We start from the raw sequence: 18,281 nt of genomic DNA, 5'->3' as shown, positions 1-18,281 counted from the left end.
GCTCCTCCGTGTTATTGTAGGGCCTACAGCCTCCTCTCCTGCGCGCTGGGGGTCAGGGGGGCCCCTCGGGCTGATTTTGCACCCTGTGGGAATGGGGGTGCACGTCCTCGGCGCTGAGACCCCCTTAAACTGGGCTGCTTGTGAGAAACCCGGCTGTGTCTGTCACATCCGTGTGATGAGTTGTGACCGTTCTCTGGCTGCGGTGGGTGGCGGGGGCTCCGTCCCGGCTCCCCCAGCCCCGAGCAGGGTGCGGAGCCGGTTCCCAGCCGCCGCGGCACGATGGTGTGAAGGAGATACGCTCATAGCAGCACCGATGCGCTCACAGCGGCACCGTTATCACCGGAGCATCTTGCATGGGGCGGGGGGGCGGGAAGAGCAGCCCCTGCCCAGGGCTGAGCCGGATCCGGCCCCCCCGGGCTGGGCTCAGCACCCCCCGGGGCGCTGGGCAGAGCTGAGGGGGACACGGTGACCCCTATGGGGACACGATGCTGTGGGGAGGGGTCTCAAAGCCAACAAATTTGGGGGGCAGGGATGAGGCCCAATCCACAGCAGTGAGGGTGTCCAGGGGACTTCTCCCCCAGTTTGGACTGGAAATGCACTGGGATGGGGGGGTCGGGACCCCACCCCATCCTGCCACCCACTGCCCCCCCAGCTCCGATCTCTTTTTGTGAAATCACGTGATAAATGTCAAACGCAGGTGCCGTCACTCATCCCGCCGCCGACTCAGCTCCGCGACCCCGGGGGCGGCAGCCGCTGAGTCAGGAGGTTCCTGGGCTCCCCGGCGACCCCTGGGGCCCCCCCCAAAACACCAGCCCCTCTCCAGCTCCTGGGCCTTGCGGGAGGAGCTGGGACGTGTCACCCGTGGGGAGATGTGTCACCCATGGGGAGATGTGTCCCCATCCCGTGTGCATGATGCTCATGTGAGTTTGGGGGTCCCCACACCCCAAGTTTGGGGCATTTGCATGCAAAGCTGCTGCCTGTGGGCTGCCCCCCCTCTTCTGCCTGTGCATGATGCTGGGGGGGGATGAAGGTTTAGGGGTGCCCGTGCTTGCAGGGGACACAGGGCTGGCTGCAGCTCCCACATCCCATGATTAGGATGCAGCACATCACACCCTGCACGCCCCCTGCACCCCCTGCCGCCCCCGCTCTGCATGGGGAAACCCTGAGACACCCCCACTGTGAGAGGGACCGGTCCCACCGACGCCACCCACACCCCGTGCCTCAGTTTCCCTCACCCCCCACTGTGGCTGCACCGCCCGGCACAGGGCAAGCGGGGCTGCCCGGGGGGGTGCGGCCCCATTTCCTCCGACCCCCCCGGCTGCTGCCGCCTCCCCGGCACCTCGCCGGAGGAGCTGCCAACCGCAGCGCTGGGCTGTGGTTTTGGTCTCGCCCTCACCCCCCCCAGGGCTGAACTGGGGGTGCTGCTGCACCCCAGGCATGTCTGACCACTGTGCGGGGCTCAGGGTGCGGAGACGTCACCCATGTGTGTGTCCCACCCCGCAGTCCTGGTCCCCAAACCCACCCAGAGCATCCCCACAGCTGCCCTGCCCCAAGGGTGCTGGGGAGGATGTGTCCCCAAGGTTCGGGGACAGAGTCCAGGTGGCCAGGAGCATCCCCCCCAAACAGGCATCGCACCCCACAGCAGCATCTGGGGACAGTGACAAAGTGATGGCCGTGGCCAGAGTGGGGTCCCGAGGCCCCGCTTTGGGGCCGGGGGGTCTCGGCAGGGCTGGGCATCTGGCTGCGTCAGCTGCGGTGACAAGGGACAGCGTCCCTGTGCCCTGCGCCTGCTCGGCCTCGCAGCGGGTCACACTTCACCGTTTCCTATGCAACTTTCTTCTTTCTTTTGTTTTCTTTTTGTTGTTTTATTTTCTTTTCCTGGTAAAAACCCCCTCTTATTTTGGGCTGGTCGAAAGGTTTCTTTTTCCAGCAGGCTTTCGGGGTTTTCTTTTCTTTTCTCAGCGTTTCTATCATTTAGGGGAAAAATGAAGTGATTCTCGCTACTCGGGTCCCACTTTCTCTTGCAGCTGGGGTGGGGGACGGGGACCGGGGCTGGGGCCACCCCAAATGGTGGGGACAGTGGTGACAGCCAGACTGGTGTCCCCAGCTCTGTGTCCTGAGAGGGATTCTCTGCTGGCTCCTAAGGGTTGTGCTGGTGTCTTGCCCTGGGTGTTTCTTGCTACTTTCGACTCTGCTCACTGAAGGGTGTTAGGGGGATCGCCCGTGTGCACAAAATGACCCCCTCAAACCGAACTGGAGGGTTCCAATGGACTTGGTTTGGGGACAAGGATGACAGCCGGGCCCCGGCTCCCCTCCGTCGCCGTTTATAGGAAACGGTGCTGCGAGGAAGCGCCCGGCGCTCCTGCCCGGGTGAGCGTTTCTTTCCAGCCGTGGGCGCCCGAAAGGCCCCTCGGTGCCGCAGATCCGGTGTGAGTCAAAGCCGGAGCCCTGGGGTTCAACCACAAGCCCCAGAGTTGCCATGTCACGGGGCGAGTGTCTCCAGAGGCGTTTATAAGAAACGGAGGGGCTGCCCGGCGGGGGGCTGCGCCCACAGCCCTGGGGACAAGCCCCCCGGCCCCACAGGCAGAGGTGACACAACTGGCTTGGGGTCTAAGCCCATGTTTTCTGCAAAGGACTCGGGGCGGCTGCGCTTTGGCTTCTCCCCTCAGCCCCTTTCCAGCAGTGCCTGCATTGTCCTGGGGTGCCCACAGCATCCTGGGGTGCCCACATCACCCTGGGTGCTGCATCCCGGCTGGGTACCCGGTGTCACCATCACCCTGTGTGCCCACATCACCCTGGGTGCTGCATCCTGGCTGGGTACCCGGTGTCACCATCACCCTGGGTGCTGCATCCCGGCTGGGTACCCGGTGTCACCATCACCCTGGGTGCTGCATACTGGCTGGGTACCCAGTGTCACCATCACCCTGTGTGCCCACATCACCCTGGGTGCTGCATCCCAGCTGGGTACCCAGTGTCACCATCACCCTGCGTGCCCACATCACCCTGGGTGCTGCGTCCAGCTGGGTACCCGGTGCCAGCATCACCCTGGGGTGCCTGGTCCCTGCATCACCCCAGGGTGCCCACATCTCCCTGGGGTGCCCCGTCCCACACGTGTCTCAGCAGCAGCTGCCTGACCTTTGGCAGATGCTCTTCCTGGACAGACAGAAGGTTTTCGCACATGCTTCGCCCTTCCCGGCCCCGCTCCCTACAGCCGAGGGGGGGCCACAGCGGCTCCCGTGGTCCCTGGGGACCTCCTGCCAACCCTCCCGCCCTGGGGAGGATGTGGCATGTCCCCTCCTAGCCAAGCCACCTCAGCATCCTTCCTCATCCCCACGATGGCATCGGTTCTTTAACATCCATCTGCGGTGACCCCCCCTCTTCCAGCCATCAGGGGGCTGCGGCCTCAAATGACAGCGGGGGGGGGAAAGCGCAGCCCCGGCTGCCATGTGCCCAGCGCCATCACGGATGCTGTGGAGAGACAAGTGCCACCGGGCCCCCCGGGGACCCACAGGCCGCCCCGGCCCCGCGCGCGGGACCCGCCGTCTCGCTGCGGGGAGGTGACGGAGCCAACGCGCCGTGACAAGGGCCTCGCGCCCCCCCCCGTCACGGCCAGCACCTCGCCAGCGCCCGCCGGGGGGGACTTCTCGGCTGTCACAACCCATCTGCGTCGGGGGCAGCGTCTGCCGGCGCCGTAAGTGGGGTTAAACTCGGGGTCACCCGGATCGAGCATCCAACGGGGGGGGGCGGGTTTAGTGGAAGACACCCCCCCTCTGCACCCCCCTGTGTGCCCTGGCACCCCCTGTCCCCAGTTGTCACTGGAGTGGGATGTGGGGGGATGCAGGGGGTGATGCACTGTGATGCAGGGAGCACTCGGCATGCAGCGGAGGGACAGAAAACGTGTCCCCTGGCCCCTGCGTGGCCCTCGGGGACAGCGTGGTGGTGACTGGCCATGGCGGTGGCCCTGTGGCAGACGTGTCCCCAGGGAGCTGCAGCCATGGGGACACATGGGACTGTGACGGCCACAACCCGCTGATGGCCTCGCGCTGGCCGGTAGCCCGAAATCCAGCACCAGGCAGGTGCCCAGGGGCCATTGTCACCCCCCAGCGGCAGCCTGAACTCCCTGTGACCCACTGGGACAGCGGCCACGGCCACCGCGAGGCCACCCCAGGCCACCCCCACAGCCCAGCGGTCCCTGCTGCAACCTGCCCTGTCCCCCCATGGGACACCTGGGGGTCCCTTAAACCCTCTGACACCTGTGGGGCAGCTTGGGGCTGGGAAAGCAACATTTTGGGGACAAATCTGGCACTTGTGCCAGCGGGAGCACCCTGGGCTGCCGCGAGCCCTGGCGCTGCAGAGGAGCTGGGCTTTGGGTGGGTGGCATTTGGGGCTGGGGTCCCACCGCCCCGCAGAGACACACGGTGCGGGCAGCACATCCCTGTCCCATCCACCCCCAGCAAACCCCTCCCTCATTTTCAGCTCCCCCCACCATGGTTCAGGCTCGCACTGCAACAGCTGGACCCGCAACAGCTGGACCCGCAACAGCTGGACCCGCGGGCGGCTCTTTGTAACCGGCAGCTGAAATGAACCCGGCTCCGGCTCCTTCCCATGACCTATTTCTGACATCTGATTAGATATTATTATTATTATTATTATTACTATCTTTATTACTATCGTTATTATTATTTTTGTTTATTCTCTTCCTGCGCTGGCCCCGGGTGCGACCGCGGTGTCAGCCCCGTGTCACATCAATTAACGCGCACGGGGTGTCATTTGTCACTTTGCATTTCCCGCAGGCCCGTGGTGGCGGTGGGACCCGCCGTGGCGGGGGGGGTCGGTGATGCTCCTCCTGCCCAGGATTTTGGGGACCCCAGCTCTGTGTCATGGGGACCCTCCTGCCGGTGCTGCCACCCACTTTGGTGGGGTCGCGGTGCTGGGGAGGAGGGTCCCCAGTGGGGACCGGGACACCCGAGCATGGTCCCCCCAGCCCGGAGCAGCCGGTGCCGACACCTCCACTTCCGTCGTGGGTATTTTTAACTCATGGCTCCGCCGTTTGGCACGCGGCGAGTGTCCGTCCCCAACGCTGTCCTGCCTCCGGCTGCCTCCCCCGGCCCCCACCACCCCCCAGAGCAGGATCGGGCCCTCCAGAGCCGTGTGGAACCCTGTGGGACTGCGTGAGACCTGGTGGGACAGGATGGGACCTGGTGGGACGGAATGGGACCTGGTGGGACCTGATGGGACCTGATAGGACAGGATGGGACCTACTGGGACAGAATGGAACCTGGTGGGACAGGATTGGACTCAATAGGATGGAATGGGACTTGATAGCACAGGATGGCACCGAACAGGTCAAGACAGGACCCTGAGGGACAGGATGAGACCCAAAGGGGCAGGACTGGCCCCCATGGAGCACGATCGGCCGCCGCCACCTCTTCTGCTGGGCTGGAGCATCCTCAGCCGCACCCCAGAGGGCTCTGGCCCCCCCGTGTCCCCATGTCACCGGTGCCACCGAGCCCACGGGAGCCAGATGTGGGGAGGGCCGCGGCGGCAGGCGAGCGATCCCGCACACGCGTGTGCCCGGGGGGGCCGCACGTTGTCAGAAGCTGTAGCCCATGTCTTGCCCGCCATCCCCCCCGCCCGGTCAGTGCACATCACTCCCCGGCCTTCGCCTCCCGCTGACGAAGAGGAAGGGCCGGGGGCCCCAGCCCGGAGCCCCGCGCGCCCCCGTCACACTAAACCGGCCAGACAGGGGCTGCAGCCCCCCTGGCGCTCCCCAGGGAGCTGCGGCTTCTCACCGAGGATCCGGCTCCCGCTGAAGCAAATCGCCTGGTACAGGAGGGGCCGAGGGGCTGCGGAGCTGGCGGGGGGTGACATGGAGTCCCCCCGGCCCAGCGGGCGCTGGAGGGGGGGCCCTCGCACACCCCCCCGCGCTGCACATACACACGATGGGCCTCCTGTGCAAACATCCTTGCACGCGCACGGCTGGCTGCCTTGCACACCCACAGCGGTCCCTGTGCACACACTGGCTCCTTTGCACAATTCCACAGCCCCTTGCACACCCATCCACACCCCCACACACACCCCGGCTCCCTTGCACACCCATGCACACCAGCCTCCTTGCACACACACATACCCCCAGCCCCTTGCACGCTCACACACACTTGTGCACACTCAGGCTTCCTCACACGCCTCCCCAGCCCTTTTGCACACACACATACACACAGTGGCCCCCTCCCACACTTGCACAGTGTCACACTCATCGATGCTCCCCCACCCCATGCATGGGGGGACGGTGGCACCCTGGACACAGTGACACCCTGGACACGGTGACACCCTGGATATGGTGACACCCTGGACATGGTGACACTCTGGACACGGTGACACCCTGGATATGGTGACACCCTGGACATGGTGGCACCCGCTTAGGGCTGGGGTGGGCAGCTGCCTTGTGCCCCCCCCGACCGGCTCCCACGGGCAGGGTGAGGAAGACGAGGAGGAGGAGGAGGAGGGACCGAAGCTGCGGTTCGGTGGCCGGGGGGGCAGGATCTGTCCCGCAGGCGGGAGCACCGGGACTCCGGGCACTGGGGCTTCAAGTGGGACCACCCCAGGGATGGGCACTGGGGGGTCCTCGGCCGGACCCCTGGGAGAGCGGTGGCGGCAGTGGCGGGGGCGTGGGGGGCGCAGGGGGCACCAGGTGGGTTTTGGATGGCAGCGGCTGGAACGATGTTAATGACTTTTCTTCCTGTCGCTCTCCTTTTACACCGAGGGCAGCTCCGTAACCAGAGCTGCTTCCTTCCCCGAGATTAAGGAGCCGTCTGGTCAGCCCCCCCGCCCGCCCGCTGACCCCCCCGGAGCTGCCACCGACGTGTCACCCCCACCTGGCCCTGACCTGGCCCTGGCGGCGCTGGGGAAGGTTCAGCACCCACCCCCAGCACCTATGGGTGCTCCCTTTCCAACGGCAGAAGGTGCTGAGCATCCTCGTGGTGCCGGTCAGGGTGGTTTGGGGTGCTCGGCGCTGGCTGTGCCCCCCCCTTCTGCTCCCCTCTTTCCCAGTGCTGGGGAAATCGGGTGCAGGATGTGTCCCCAAGCCAGGCTTGGGGTCCCCGGGGTGGGGGCAGGTGGCCATGGTGGCCCGGCCGCGCTGCGGTTTGCGTTCATGCCTCCCCGAGCTTCTCAGCAACCCGCTGCCTTCGAGCAGCAGCGAGATGCAAATTCCTCCGGGGTGGGGGGGAGTATTTTTGGTTTTCCCTGAGACCAAATTTAGCCCCTGTGGGTGCTCCGTGCCTTTGCGTTCGTTTTAATAATGAAAACAGGAACGATGCCATTGACTAAGAAAATAACCCCCAAGTTTCCCCTCTGTCCCCAGTGAGCAAATTCCTGATGGAAGAGCAAAATCCCTGTAGCAGCGTCAGTACCTGCCTGGGGTCTGGGCTGGAGGGTGGCGTGGGGACAGCGGGGCTTGGGGACAGCGGGCCATGGGCTGGCACCCTGATGGGGTCTGGCACCCTGATGGGGTCTGGCTCCTGCCCGCTGCCCCTGCCGGGGATTTGGTCCTGGGTTCAGACTGGCCCATGTCCAGGATGTGCAAAGCGCTGTGTTGCATCAGCCGTCTGCAGAGGGGAAGCTGAGGGGCTCGAATGTGGCCCCAAAGAGGTGCCAGGTCTCCTGCCCTCCAGGAAACCCTGCGGGTGCTGCTGCCTCGCTGCATCGAGGTTTGGACCCCAAATCCCGGTGCTCCCTCTCCATGGAGCTCAAGCCGTTTGGCACAGAGACTGTCCCATCCGGAAGGACGTTGCATCAGAGGGACAAAACCTGAATTCCCGGCTGAGGATGCCCCGGAGTGTCCCCGTCGCACGGGGCCATCAGAGGCTGTTCGAGGTGACGGTCAGGACAAGGCTCCCAGCTCTCCTGTCCCTCCTGGCCTTGAGCGAGTCCTCCCTGCGCAGGGACACTTGTGACAACCGTCGCCCCAGGAATCCCGCTGTGTCTCCCAGGGAGGGCAGTGTCCCCGGTGTCACTTTACCTTGGGGAGGGAACACTCAAGGACGTGACATCCTGAGGACAGAGCCGCGCTCCTTCCCCTGCCCCGCCGGGCCCCGCTGTCACCACCACCCAGGACCCCCAGGGCTGAGGGGGACACAGGACAGCGGTGGCAGGTCCCCAGCGGTGGCAGGTCCCCAGCGTGGGCGCAGCAGGGATGCTCATGAGCCCCACACCCGTCTGGGTGGCCACCACAGCTAATCTCGCAGCGGGGGGGTGTCCCTGTGAATTTATCCTCGCCGGCGATGGTATAACAGGAATGAATTAGCACGTCGTGACGTCAGGGAGCACATGTGCTGCAGCACTTGCTTCCCCCCCACCACCTTAATGAATCGTTCCCCCCCAACCCTAACCCCCCTCCAGCCTTTATTTTTCATCCTAGAAAATAAAGGCTGGAAATTTCCTTGTTTTCCTTCTTTTTCTCTCTTGGGCAGGTGGTGGGGGGGTTCCTGCCCAACGGGTTGGGAGGGGGTGGCTGTGCCCTGCCAGCCTGGGGGTACCTGGGGGGGTGAGTCCTGGGGATGAGGGGCCGGAGGAGCTGTCAGGGAGCCGGGGGGTCAGCGGGGGGGCTTTGCATAGAGATGGCAGCCCGAGACCCCTCGGAACAATTCCCCACTGAAAGGCCCGAATGGCTGCTAAGCTGTGTCTGACGGGCCAATACACACCCCCTGCCAGACCCCCGCGAGGTGACACCGTGGGGACGTGGGGGTCCCGTCCAGCCGCCCCACACGGCCTGGCTGCGACCCCCACCCCGTACATCCTTAACTCCCCATTTCCTCCTGCAGATCTGTCCCCATCCCTGTCCCCATCCATCTGCTACCGCTGTCCCCCGCCAGCGCTGTCACCTGCCACCCCCCAGGGCCACCAGTCCCAGAGGATGTGGGACTCACATGTGCCCCTTTGTGCCCCCACCCCTCGCACCCCCCCAGCCCCAGAGGGGACCCACAGGCACGGGGACACTCGAGCACATCCCTGCACCCAGGGGCTGAGCCCGGACCCCAGGAAGGGGACACGCAGGCCGGTGGCAGTGTCACTCGTCCTTTCGTGCAGGGTGGCACCCAGCCGTCCCCCACCCTCCCGTGGCACTGCCCCACTGGGAATGGAAAGTATTGACGGGCGCTGGGCTGGGGATGCTGCCAAGGGAAGTGGCCCCTCCAGAGCAAAATGCCATCGTGATGGCTCCAGGGGACACGGGGACTTCCCCTGGCACAGCGGGGTCAAGGGCAGGTGTTGGGGAGACCTGGCCCTGGGGGGGCACTGGGGGAGCACAGCTTGTGCCCAGAGGACTCGAAGCACCCCAAACCTGGCAGAAGGGGAAGGTGGCCAAGAAGGGGACGAGCCCCCAGCCCGAGCCACCTCCTGTGTGTGCTGTGACACCAGAATGTGCAGGGGGCACCCAAAATGTCGGGCACCCAGGAGTGTGGGCTCTCCATTGTCCCCTGTGTCTCCTCGTAGTGTCCCTGTCCCTTCCCATGTCCCCCACCCCCTCCCACCTCCCCACCCCCCAGCTCCCCGTGTCTCCACGTGTTCTCCATCTCCTCCCACGCTCCGTGTCCCCCGTGTCCCACATCCCCTCCCGCATCCCCGCGTGTCCGGGCCCCGCGTGTCCCGCCCCCGGCCCGCCCGGTGGGGGCCGCCTCCGCGGGGGGGGTGGGCGGAGCTCCCGGCTCGGAGCCGCTTCTTTGGATAAGAGGCGCGGAGCCACGGGGCCGGGCCGGTGGAACGTGTGAGGGCACCGGCAGCAGCTCCGGTAACAGCGGGGCAGGGCGGGGACACCCCTTCAACGGCACTTTTGGGGTTTTTCCAGGTGTTTGGGTTTTTTTATTACAATTTTTTCAGGTTTGTTTTTTCGCCCCCCCTCCTCCCCTTGGCTTTCCCCGGGCTACCCCGGCTCGCCCCCCCGTCCCGCGGGGCCGCCGGGCATGGAGGGGGCGGCGGGAGCCCGGCGAGGCGGGCGCCGCTGAAACGCTCCCGGGCTCCGGGTCCCGGGGCCACCGGTGGGCCCCCCCCATGAGTGGCTGAGCGGGGCCGGTGCCCCCCGCCCGTCCATGGGCGCGCTGGAGCCGGGCACCCCCCGCCCCGCCGCCCCCATGCTCAGCGGCACCGCCAGCTTCGCCAAGGAGCCGCCGGGCCCCCGGGACGCCGCCGCTTATTACGGTGATGGGGGAGGACCGGAGCCGGGAGCCCCCCCGCTGCCCTACGGTGCTCCCGGTACCTTCGGCAACCGGTTCGTGGGACCGTGCCCGCCTTACCGGGCGCCGCCGCCTCCCGCCGCCGCCCCGGTGGAGGGTTACGCGGTGGAGGGTTACGCGGGCGCGGAGCTGTACGCGGGTGCGGAGGGCGCTTACACCGGGGGGGCCGCCCCGCTGTGCCCCCGCTCCGGGCCACTCTGCGCCCTCCCCGGGTACCGGGCGGCCGGGAAGGTGCAGGTGATGCTCAACAACTACCCGCTCTGGGCCAAGTTCCACAAGCACCAGACCGAGATGATCATCACCAAGCAGGGCAGGTGAGCCGGGGGGGTTACCGGGGTGGGGGGCCGGGGAGCACTGGGACAGAGAGAGGCAGCGATACCGGGACCTGCGCAGGCGTCGGTGGGGGTTCGGTGCGGCCAGGGATGTGGATACGGGGATGCTGGGGTGCGGAGAAGGGTGTGGAACAGGCTGGGGGGCTGAGGAATGGGACGGGGTGGCTGGCACGATGAGGGGCTGGAGGTTCCTGTCTCGTCTTCTCAAAGGGCTGGAGGTGCGGGGCGGGGGTGTTTGTGGGGCTGGGGGTCCCCATCTGCCTATGCAAGGTGGGGGGTGTGTGCAAGAAAGGGTCCCTGTGGGTTTGGGGGTGACATCTTTCTGTGTGAGCAAGGGAAAAAAGTGGAGGAGCGAAGCAGACCCAACCCCTCAGGTCTCATTTTTTAGGGTTGCTGAGACTTAATGGAAGGAGAAGGGGGTCTGGGAGTGCCCCCACCCATGTCAGGGTGGGAGAGGGGGGGTCTGGAGCTCCAGGCAGGGTTTGTTGTGCCAGGAAGCCTGTGGACATGGTGCCGGGGGGGCTGAGGCAGAGTTTATCCAGGCCGGATCCAGAGCTCAGCGCCGCAACAAGTAGCAAGAGCCCAGCGCTGGCTGGGGTGCAGGAGGGTCCCCGGAGCACAGCGGGTGGGTGGGGGACACCCCCTCTACTTGCTGTCCCCCCTGGGATGGAAATCCCCCGCCTTGCTCTGTGGGGCAGGCAGAGGCCGGGTGCCCTCAATGTGCTCGGGGAAGGGGGAGCATTTCGGAAACATCCTGGGTGTCAAAACAGCCATTGTTGACGTGGTGGCCGGGCACCTGCTGTCCATCTCCTGCCTGGGGTGTTCACAAGCTGGGGGTCCTGGAGCTGGGGGGGAAATGGGGAAGCTAAAGTGCACCCCACCACTGCCAACACCCCCGCTTGCAGGGTCTGGAGGGTGCGATACAGGCCTGGGGGGGCCCTTGAGCCGCCCCGACTTGGAGCAAGGGGAGCCTGAAATGCTGGTGCCCCCCCTGAGCCCGTCCTTTGGCCCCACACTGGGTAAGCGGCAGAGACCCCCCAGCCCCTCCCACTTCAGTGACCCCCCTCTCCCCACCAGCCCCCTGCCCAGGGGGGTCTCTTTCCGCCCGCTGCCGGCAGCGATGCTCCGTGCCCGCTCCCCTCCCTGCCTGAGACAGACGGTGTCACTTCGATGCTGAGACCAACCTGCTTAATGTGGTGGAAGTCTAAACGCGTTAAAGCCGCTTGGTTTGCCACGGCCGTTCCCGGGCTCGCTCCCCCCACCGGCCTCGGGGCCGCTCGGCAGAAAACCGGCACCGATGGGGCGACACGTCCCCAGCATCGGCCCAGGGGGTGGCGGGGATATTGGGGTCCCCAGATGGCTGTTTGTCACCTTTGAACGTTCGAGTCCTACCGGAACATGCTGAAATTCACCCCATCGTGTCCCTCCTCTCTTTCCCCAGCTGCTGTGGTGGGTGTCGGGGCAGAGCCCACCCCCGCAGCATCAGGGTGGCTCAGGATCTGGTGCTGAGGGTCTGGAAACTGGGGTGTCCCCGAGATCCCGTCCTCTCTGCCCCGCAGCTCGTCTGGGCTCTACCGCCAGCTCCCAGCCTGAAGCCGGGCGATTTTTCGGGTTCTTTTTCTAGCCCCATCCCCACCGTGATGGCTCTGCAGTGGGGCTGGGGGCTGGAGGGGATGTGCTCTCTGCTGGGGGGCTCATGGCAAACCCAAACTGGGAGATGTCAAACTCGGAGCCACAAAACATCCGTTTCCCCCAACTCTGGGCTGCTTTTGCAAAAATCCGCGTGCAGGGCCGGGCTGCAGCGCTGCTGCGACACAGGAAAAGCCCAAAGCGGGGGGTGTGTGCCCCAAAACAGGCACCCATCGGGCTGGGGGGCTCTGGGGCAGGGGACATGTCCCATCCCGCTGGTGTGGGTGCCCCGTCTTGCCTGGTGGCACTGGTGCCTCCTTGTCTGCGTCCCTGGGATGCATCCCCATGGAGAGGAGCTGAGGTTGGGTGGGACATGATGGCACTGGGGTGAACCTGGTCGGGTAGTGGGATTTACACCCCCGGCACCTTCCCTGCCCCTCTGACATGCCATCCCATGCGGTCTCGTGCCATCCCACACCATCCCACACCCACTCGTACCCCGCAAAACTAATTTCCTGCCGGTTTCCCACGCAGGTCCCCATCCCTCATCCATCCCCTGCGGCTCTCGGGCTCGGCCAGGGCAGGATTCCTGTGGAAACCCCCAAGGACTCGCCATGGCCCCAGCTGCGAAGGGCCCGGGGAATTCCTGCCCCATGGTTTTCTGCTGTGGAGCCAGGGCTGGCTTTGCCTTTTGGGGCCACTCGGTGCACTTGGGGGTGCAAGGGCCGGCTTTGCATTTGGGGACACAAGGGCTAGTGTTGCCTTTGGGAGGGGATGCTGGGGAGACAAGGATTGGTTTCGAATTGGGCTAACACGAGGGTTGGCTTTGGCTTGATGGTGCAGCGGGTGGCCCTGCATTTGGGGGAGCACAAGGGCTGGCTCTGCCCTTTTGAGGGGACTTGGGGGTGGTTTGGCTGGGCTGCTGTGACAAGGGGGGACCCAGTGCCACAGCGCTGTGCCGCCATGTAGCTGTGCCATGTGCCTATGCTGTGCCGAGCAGCCGCGCCATGCAGCCATGCAGCTGTGTGACGCAGCTGCGCAGCACCACGCCACTGTGCCGTGCCGTGCCATGCAGTGTCACCATGCCACGCCGAGCAGCCGTGCCGTACAGCTGTGCCATGCAGCTGTGCCGTGGGGGCAGGGGACGGGTGGAGCGCAACGGGGGCTGCGCCGATCTCCCACGGGCCGCGGTTCTTGTGGCCGATGCGACTGGGTTGCACTGGGTTGTACTGGGAGAGGAGGCGGCTCAGGAAGCCGGCAGCGCCCCCGCTGCGCTGCTGGGGTGCAGGAAGGGTACAGGGCAAGGGGGGCTCCCCTTGCTGGGAGGGTTTGTGCTCCTGGGCTCCATATTTCCCCTTCACCTGGGTTCATCCTGACGCTCTGCTCCCGCTGTTCCCTTGACCCCGGTGTCCCCAGGGTTCCACATCACCCAGTGTCCTCTTGACATCCGTGTCCCCTGGACGTGCCGGTGTGTCCCCAGTGCCCTGTCCCCCCTGGCTCGCCTGCCCCATGGTCACACAGCCCATTTTGCCCCAGCCTCCCGGGTCAAGGGGTTCACGCAGGGGCAAACCTCAGGGCAGGAGCTGGGGGCCGCTTCCAGAGCTCCAGAAACAAATGTACAAAGCGGGGGACACTAGAGGTGTGGGTGAGTTGGTTGGGACATCCTGCCCCCCACCACGGCACCTCCCAAACCGCAGGGGCCAAACCCAAGGGAACCGAGTCCTGCCCGAGCAGCGGCCCCAGGAGCTCCAGCACCGGGGGGTTTAAAAATAAACACGAAGCGTGCAGGGTTTCGGGTCGTACCCCCCGCCCTGCCGTGCCCCGGCCGAGCCCTGCGGTTTGCACCGCGGCAGCGTGTGAGCTGCGGCTCTTTCTCTGCTCCGCCAGCAGCTCGAGGCTCGGGGAGCCGGCGGTGCCGGAGCAAGCAAGGTGCAAAAAAAAAACCCAAAAAGCAACAAAAAAAACCCCAGAAAAAGCTGTTTTCTTCCTCTTTGCTCCTTGCAGCAGCTCAGGGCTGGTGCAGCACCCAGCCTGGCTGCTCGCCCCGGTTCACCGCTGTGCTGGGAGCCAGTGTGGGTGAGGGTTTTGGCACCTGGGGGGGCTCGGGGGCAGCGCAGCCCCTCGCTGCCGCCCTTTGATGTGGCTGCAGTTTGTACCGGTGGCAGGAACTGCCGTGGCCCTCGGCACGGCCGCGTCTCGCGTGCTCTGGAGGGGATGTGACCCTCGGGGGCCGCTCGCTTTTGGCACACGAGCGGTGGGACGGGGTCCGGGTGGTCCCTGGGGTACCGCGGTGCTCGGGGTACACACAGTGCCGCTGTCCATCCGTCCCCGGGGAGCACACGTGCGGCTCCTCGCCGCGAGCTCTGCTTTCTTTTTCTTTTCCCCGCTCTCTCGCAAGGGCAATTTTGAGTCAGCGCGGGCTGTGCGTGCTCTTTCCACTGCTCCTCAGCCCTGGTGATGCGGCCGATCCCCCATCTCCTGCCCCACACCCAGGGCTGTGCGTCCCCAGCCCCTCACCGAGCTTTGCACCCGCGGTTGGTGCTCGGGGCAGGATGGTGGCCGCGGGGGCTCCGCCGGTCCCTGCTGCAGCAGCCCCCTTGCTGCATCCTGCATCCCTGTCATGAGCTCACCGGTCTCTGCAGGGCGGCTCCGGGGGGCAGCCCCCCATCCCAGCCCAAAACCAGACCCACACCTTCCCTTCTGCCACGGGGGGAGGAGGAAACCCCCCCCAGCCCCACGCGGGACCCCTCACCCAGGTGAGGTTTGCCAGGGACCTTTCGGAGAAGCCCCAGCACCTGTTTTACAAGAAATGCTGGTGCTTCGAGGAAATGGGGAAGGGGGGGTGAAACCAGCGCCTCTCCCTGCTGCCGGCCACCCCCCACCCTCGCCCACCCGGTACCGGCACACGGGAAGCGGTGCAGCCCAGGGGAGGGAGGGGACCGGGGGTGTGTGTTGGGTCTTAGCACCCCCAACCCTCCTTTCGGGGGTGGTCAGGATGAGTCCCCCATCACCACACATGTATCGCACCCAGGCAGAGCTGAGAGGGAGATGGGGGCCCCCTGTGTCCCCCATGTCAGTCTGCATGGTGGGGTCCGTCCTGCTCCCTGATGATGGCTCGTTAATGTGGGTGATGCTAATGGGGTGGCCGGGCAGTGGGGACAGGGCTGCTGAGGCTGGTTTCCGAAATCCAGAACTCAGCGGGTACCAAAATGCCGTAGTCGAAGAGCTGAGCTCTGCTGGGGGGGCTGAACCAGCCATCCCGGCTGTGATCCCAGTCCGGCTACTGGGACTACTGGGGCTGGTGATGGAAAAGCGGGGACTGAACTCTGAGGGGGAGGAGGGTCTGATCTCCCAACCCTTGGCTGGGATTTGGGGTCCCCCCCGGGTGTGGGGGGCAGTGGGGAGCAGCCCTCTGGGGGGTGGCAGCTGCAGCCCCAGGGTCCCCCCCGGCTGTCCCATCCTGTCCCCTTCCTGCCCTTGGCGCAGGCTGGCGCCCAGCCCGAAATAGCAGTGGTGTTGGTTTCCGATCCGGAAGGTGCTCGGGGAGAGGGAGGAAGATGCCGGGGGGGGGAATCGGCCCCGAGAGCATCCCCCAGCTGCCAGGGTCAGTCACCTCATCACGGGCACCCCGCCGGGCACTGGGGGGGTCAGGGCATCACCGTGCCTCAGTTTCCCCATCACTGCTCTACAAGGCAGAACTTCCCCCCCTGCAGGCCCTTGCGCTGGGGGTGAGCGGGGGGGGTGACAGTGTCTGCGCCTCTGTCCCCTCCCCAGGCGCATGTTCCCATTCCTCAGCTTCAGCCTCTCGGGGCTCAACCCCGTGGCGCACTACAGCGTCTGCGTGGATGTGGTGCTGGTGGACCAGCACCACTGGCGCTACCAGGGCGGCAAGTGGGTGCAGTGCGGCAAAGCCGAGGGCAACATGCCAGGTACGGCCTCCCATCCCCTTCCTCATCCTCCTCGCTATGCCGGGGCTGGGGGGGTAACCCCATCCTTGCTGTCCCCCCCTCTAGGGAATCGCCTCTACCTGCACCCCGACTCGCCCAACACGGGAGCCCACTGGATGCGGCAGGAGGTTTCCTTCGGGAAGCTGAAGCTCACCAACAACAAGGGCGCAGCCAACAACGTGGGCCAGGTAAGGGTCCGGCTACCCCGCCGGGCTGCACCGTGTCCCCGCGTGCCCCCGACCTCCCTCTGCCCCCCCAGATGATCGTGCTGCAGTCGCTGCACAAGTACCAGCCGCGGCTGCATGTGACGGAGGTGAAGGAGGGCGAGGGCGAGGAGACGCACCCCTCCCCGCACACCCACACCTTCGCCTTCCCCGAGACCCAGTTCATCGCCGTCACAGCCTACCAGAACGCCGACGTGAGTACCGGTCCCCAGAGCCCGAGTTTCCTCCCTCAAACAGCCCCCCAGCAGCACAGGAGCATCAGCACCCCCCCAGGCCCACAGAAACTCTGATACAGCCCAGTGTCATCACAGCAATGCCCCCCAACAGCCCCACGAGGTCCCCAGCACCAGGGTCACCCTACTGGCATCACCCCAGCACCCCTCCCTGCCACCAACACCCCCCGTCTGCAGCATCTCCACAACCCCTGGTAACCCCCCCTGCATCTCTTCAGCATCCCAGTAGCCCCCCAGTAAACCCCTGCATTCCTTCAGCATCCCAGTAGCCCCCCAGTAACCCCTGCATCCCCTCAGCACCCCAATACCCCCCCCAGTAACCCCTGCATCCCCTCAGCATCCCAGTAGCCCGCCCAGTAACCCCTGCATCCCCTAAGCATCCCAATACCCCCCCCAGTAACCCCTGTATCCCCTCAGCATCCCAGTAGCCCCCCCAGTAACCCCTGTATCCCCCCAGCATCCCCGTAGTCCCCCCAGTAGCCCCCAGTGACCCCTGCATCCCCTAAGCAGGGGCAGGCTGGCAGCAACCCCCCCCATCCCCATGTCCCCCCCCAGATCACCCAGCTGAAGATCGACCACAACCCCTTCGCCAAAGGCTTCCGCGACAACTTTGACTCGTGAGTGTCCCTGCACCCTCCCGCTGCCGTCCCCCCAACCCCCGCTGCAGGAGGGCATTGTCCCCCCCCCAATCTCACCTGTCCCCCCCCCAGGATGTACACGGCCTCGGAGGGCGACCGCCTCACCCCATCCCCGCCGGACGGTGCCGGGTGCCAGCAGCTCCTGCCAGCCCCCTGCTTCCAGCCCTTCCTGCCCGAGCAGTACTCGCTGCCCCCCCCCGGTCGCTTCTTCGCGGGGGCAGAGCGGGGGGCTCCGCTGCCCCTGCCCCCCAAGGACCCCCCGCGCTGGTACTTCACCCCCCAGCAGCCCCCCGCCCCCGGGGCGCTGGAGTACGGCGGCTACGAGGTGGGGTATGGGGGGGGCAAACTGGTGCCCTATGGGGTGAAACCCTTCCCCCCCCACCCCTCCCTGCCCTACTACCCCGAGGGCCCGGGGGGGTTCGGGGCGGGCTGGAGCCCCGGGCAGTTCGGCCCCAAGGGCAGCGCCGGGGCGCTGGGCTGGTACCGGGAGCCCCGGGAGGAGAAGGGGAAGGAGGCGGAGGGCTGGCCCCCCCCCGAGCCCCCCCCCACGCTTTCGGGGGACTCCTCGGACTCGGGGCTGTACGAGTGCAAGCGGCGGCGGGTGTCCCCGTACCCCTCCAGTGCCGAGAGCTCGCCCCCCCCCAGAAACGGGGACATCTACGACAAGGACCTGGGCGCTGATGGCGGCTACTACGGCTTCTACGGCAACTGAGCTGCGCTGGGGGGCTCAGACACCCCCCCCGCCCCGGCACCCCGAGGCAATGGGAGCTGGTCCTGTGTGTGCCCCCACCCATTTAACACCCTTATCCTGGGAAGACTTGAGTGAACGGGGGGGCTGCAGCCAGACAATCAGCCCCCGGTGCCACCCCAGTGGGGCCACAGGGGTGACTGGGAAGGGATGGGGGCGGGGACAGCATTTTTTGTCATCAGTGGTTTTTAAGGGGTGGGGGGGGTTAACGCTGAAGTATTTATTGAGCCCCCCCCGTGCCTGGCGTGGGGCTGGGGGCAGCAGCATATCTTGCAATAAAAGGGACACTGTGGGGCTCCGT

At 66.0% G+C, this 18,281-nt stretch overlaps 1 protein-coding gene across 2 annotated transcripts; it reads left to right on the top strand.

Annotated features, from left to right (window-relative positions):
* The first annotated feature begins 9,766 nt into the window (after window positions 1–9,766).
* Window positions 9,767–18,258, top strand: TBX21 (T-box transcription factor 21). Of its 2 annotated transcripts, none has more exons than XM_082070774.1 (6): window positions 9,767–10,543; window positions 15,986–16,119; window positions 16,204–16,325; window positions 16,397–16,555; window positions 17,150–17,211; window positions 17,305–18,258. In XM_082070774.1, exons 1-6 carry the CDS (start codon window positions 10,086–10,088, stop codon window positions 17,942–17,944), a joined length of 1,575 nt encoding a protein of 524 aa, XP_081926900.1. In that variant the 5' UTR covers window positions 9,767–10,085; the 3' UTR covers window positions 17,945–18,258. The 2 variants fall into 2 exon arrangements, with proteins under 2 accessions (XP_081926900.1, XP_081926899.1); XM_082070773.1 differs by having other exon boundaries at window positions 15,965–16,119; window positions 17,305–18,257.
* The last annotated feature ends 23 nt before the right edge of the window (window positions 18,259–18,281 follow it).

This window comes from Streptopelia decaocto (assembly GCF_964273445.1).
Source record: "Streptopelia decaocto genome assembly, chromosome: 22".
NCBI classification, from domain to species: domain Eukaryota; kingdom Metazoa; phylum Chordata; class Aves; order Columbiformes; family Columbidae; genus Streptopelia; species Streptopelia decaocto.
Note: the sequence above shows the minus strand (reverse complement) of the source record. Positions and strands in the feature narration are given on the sequence as shown.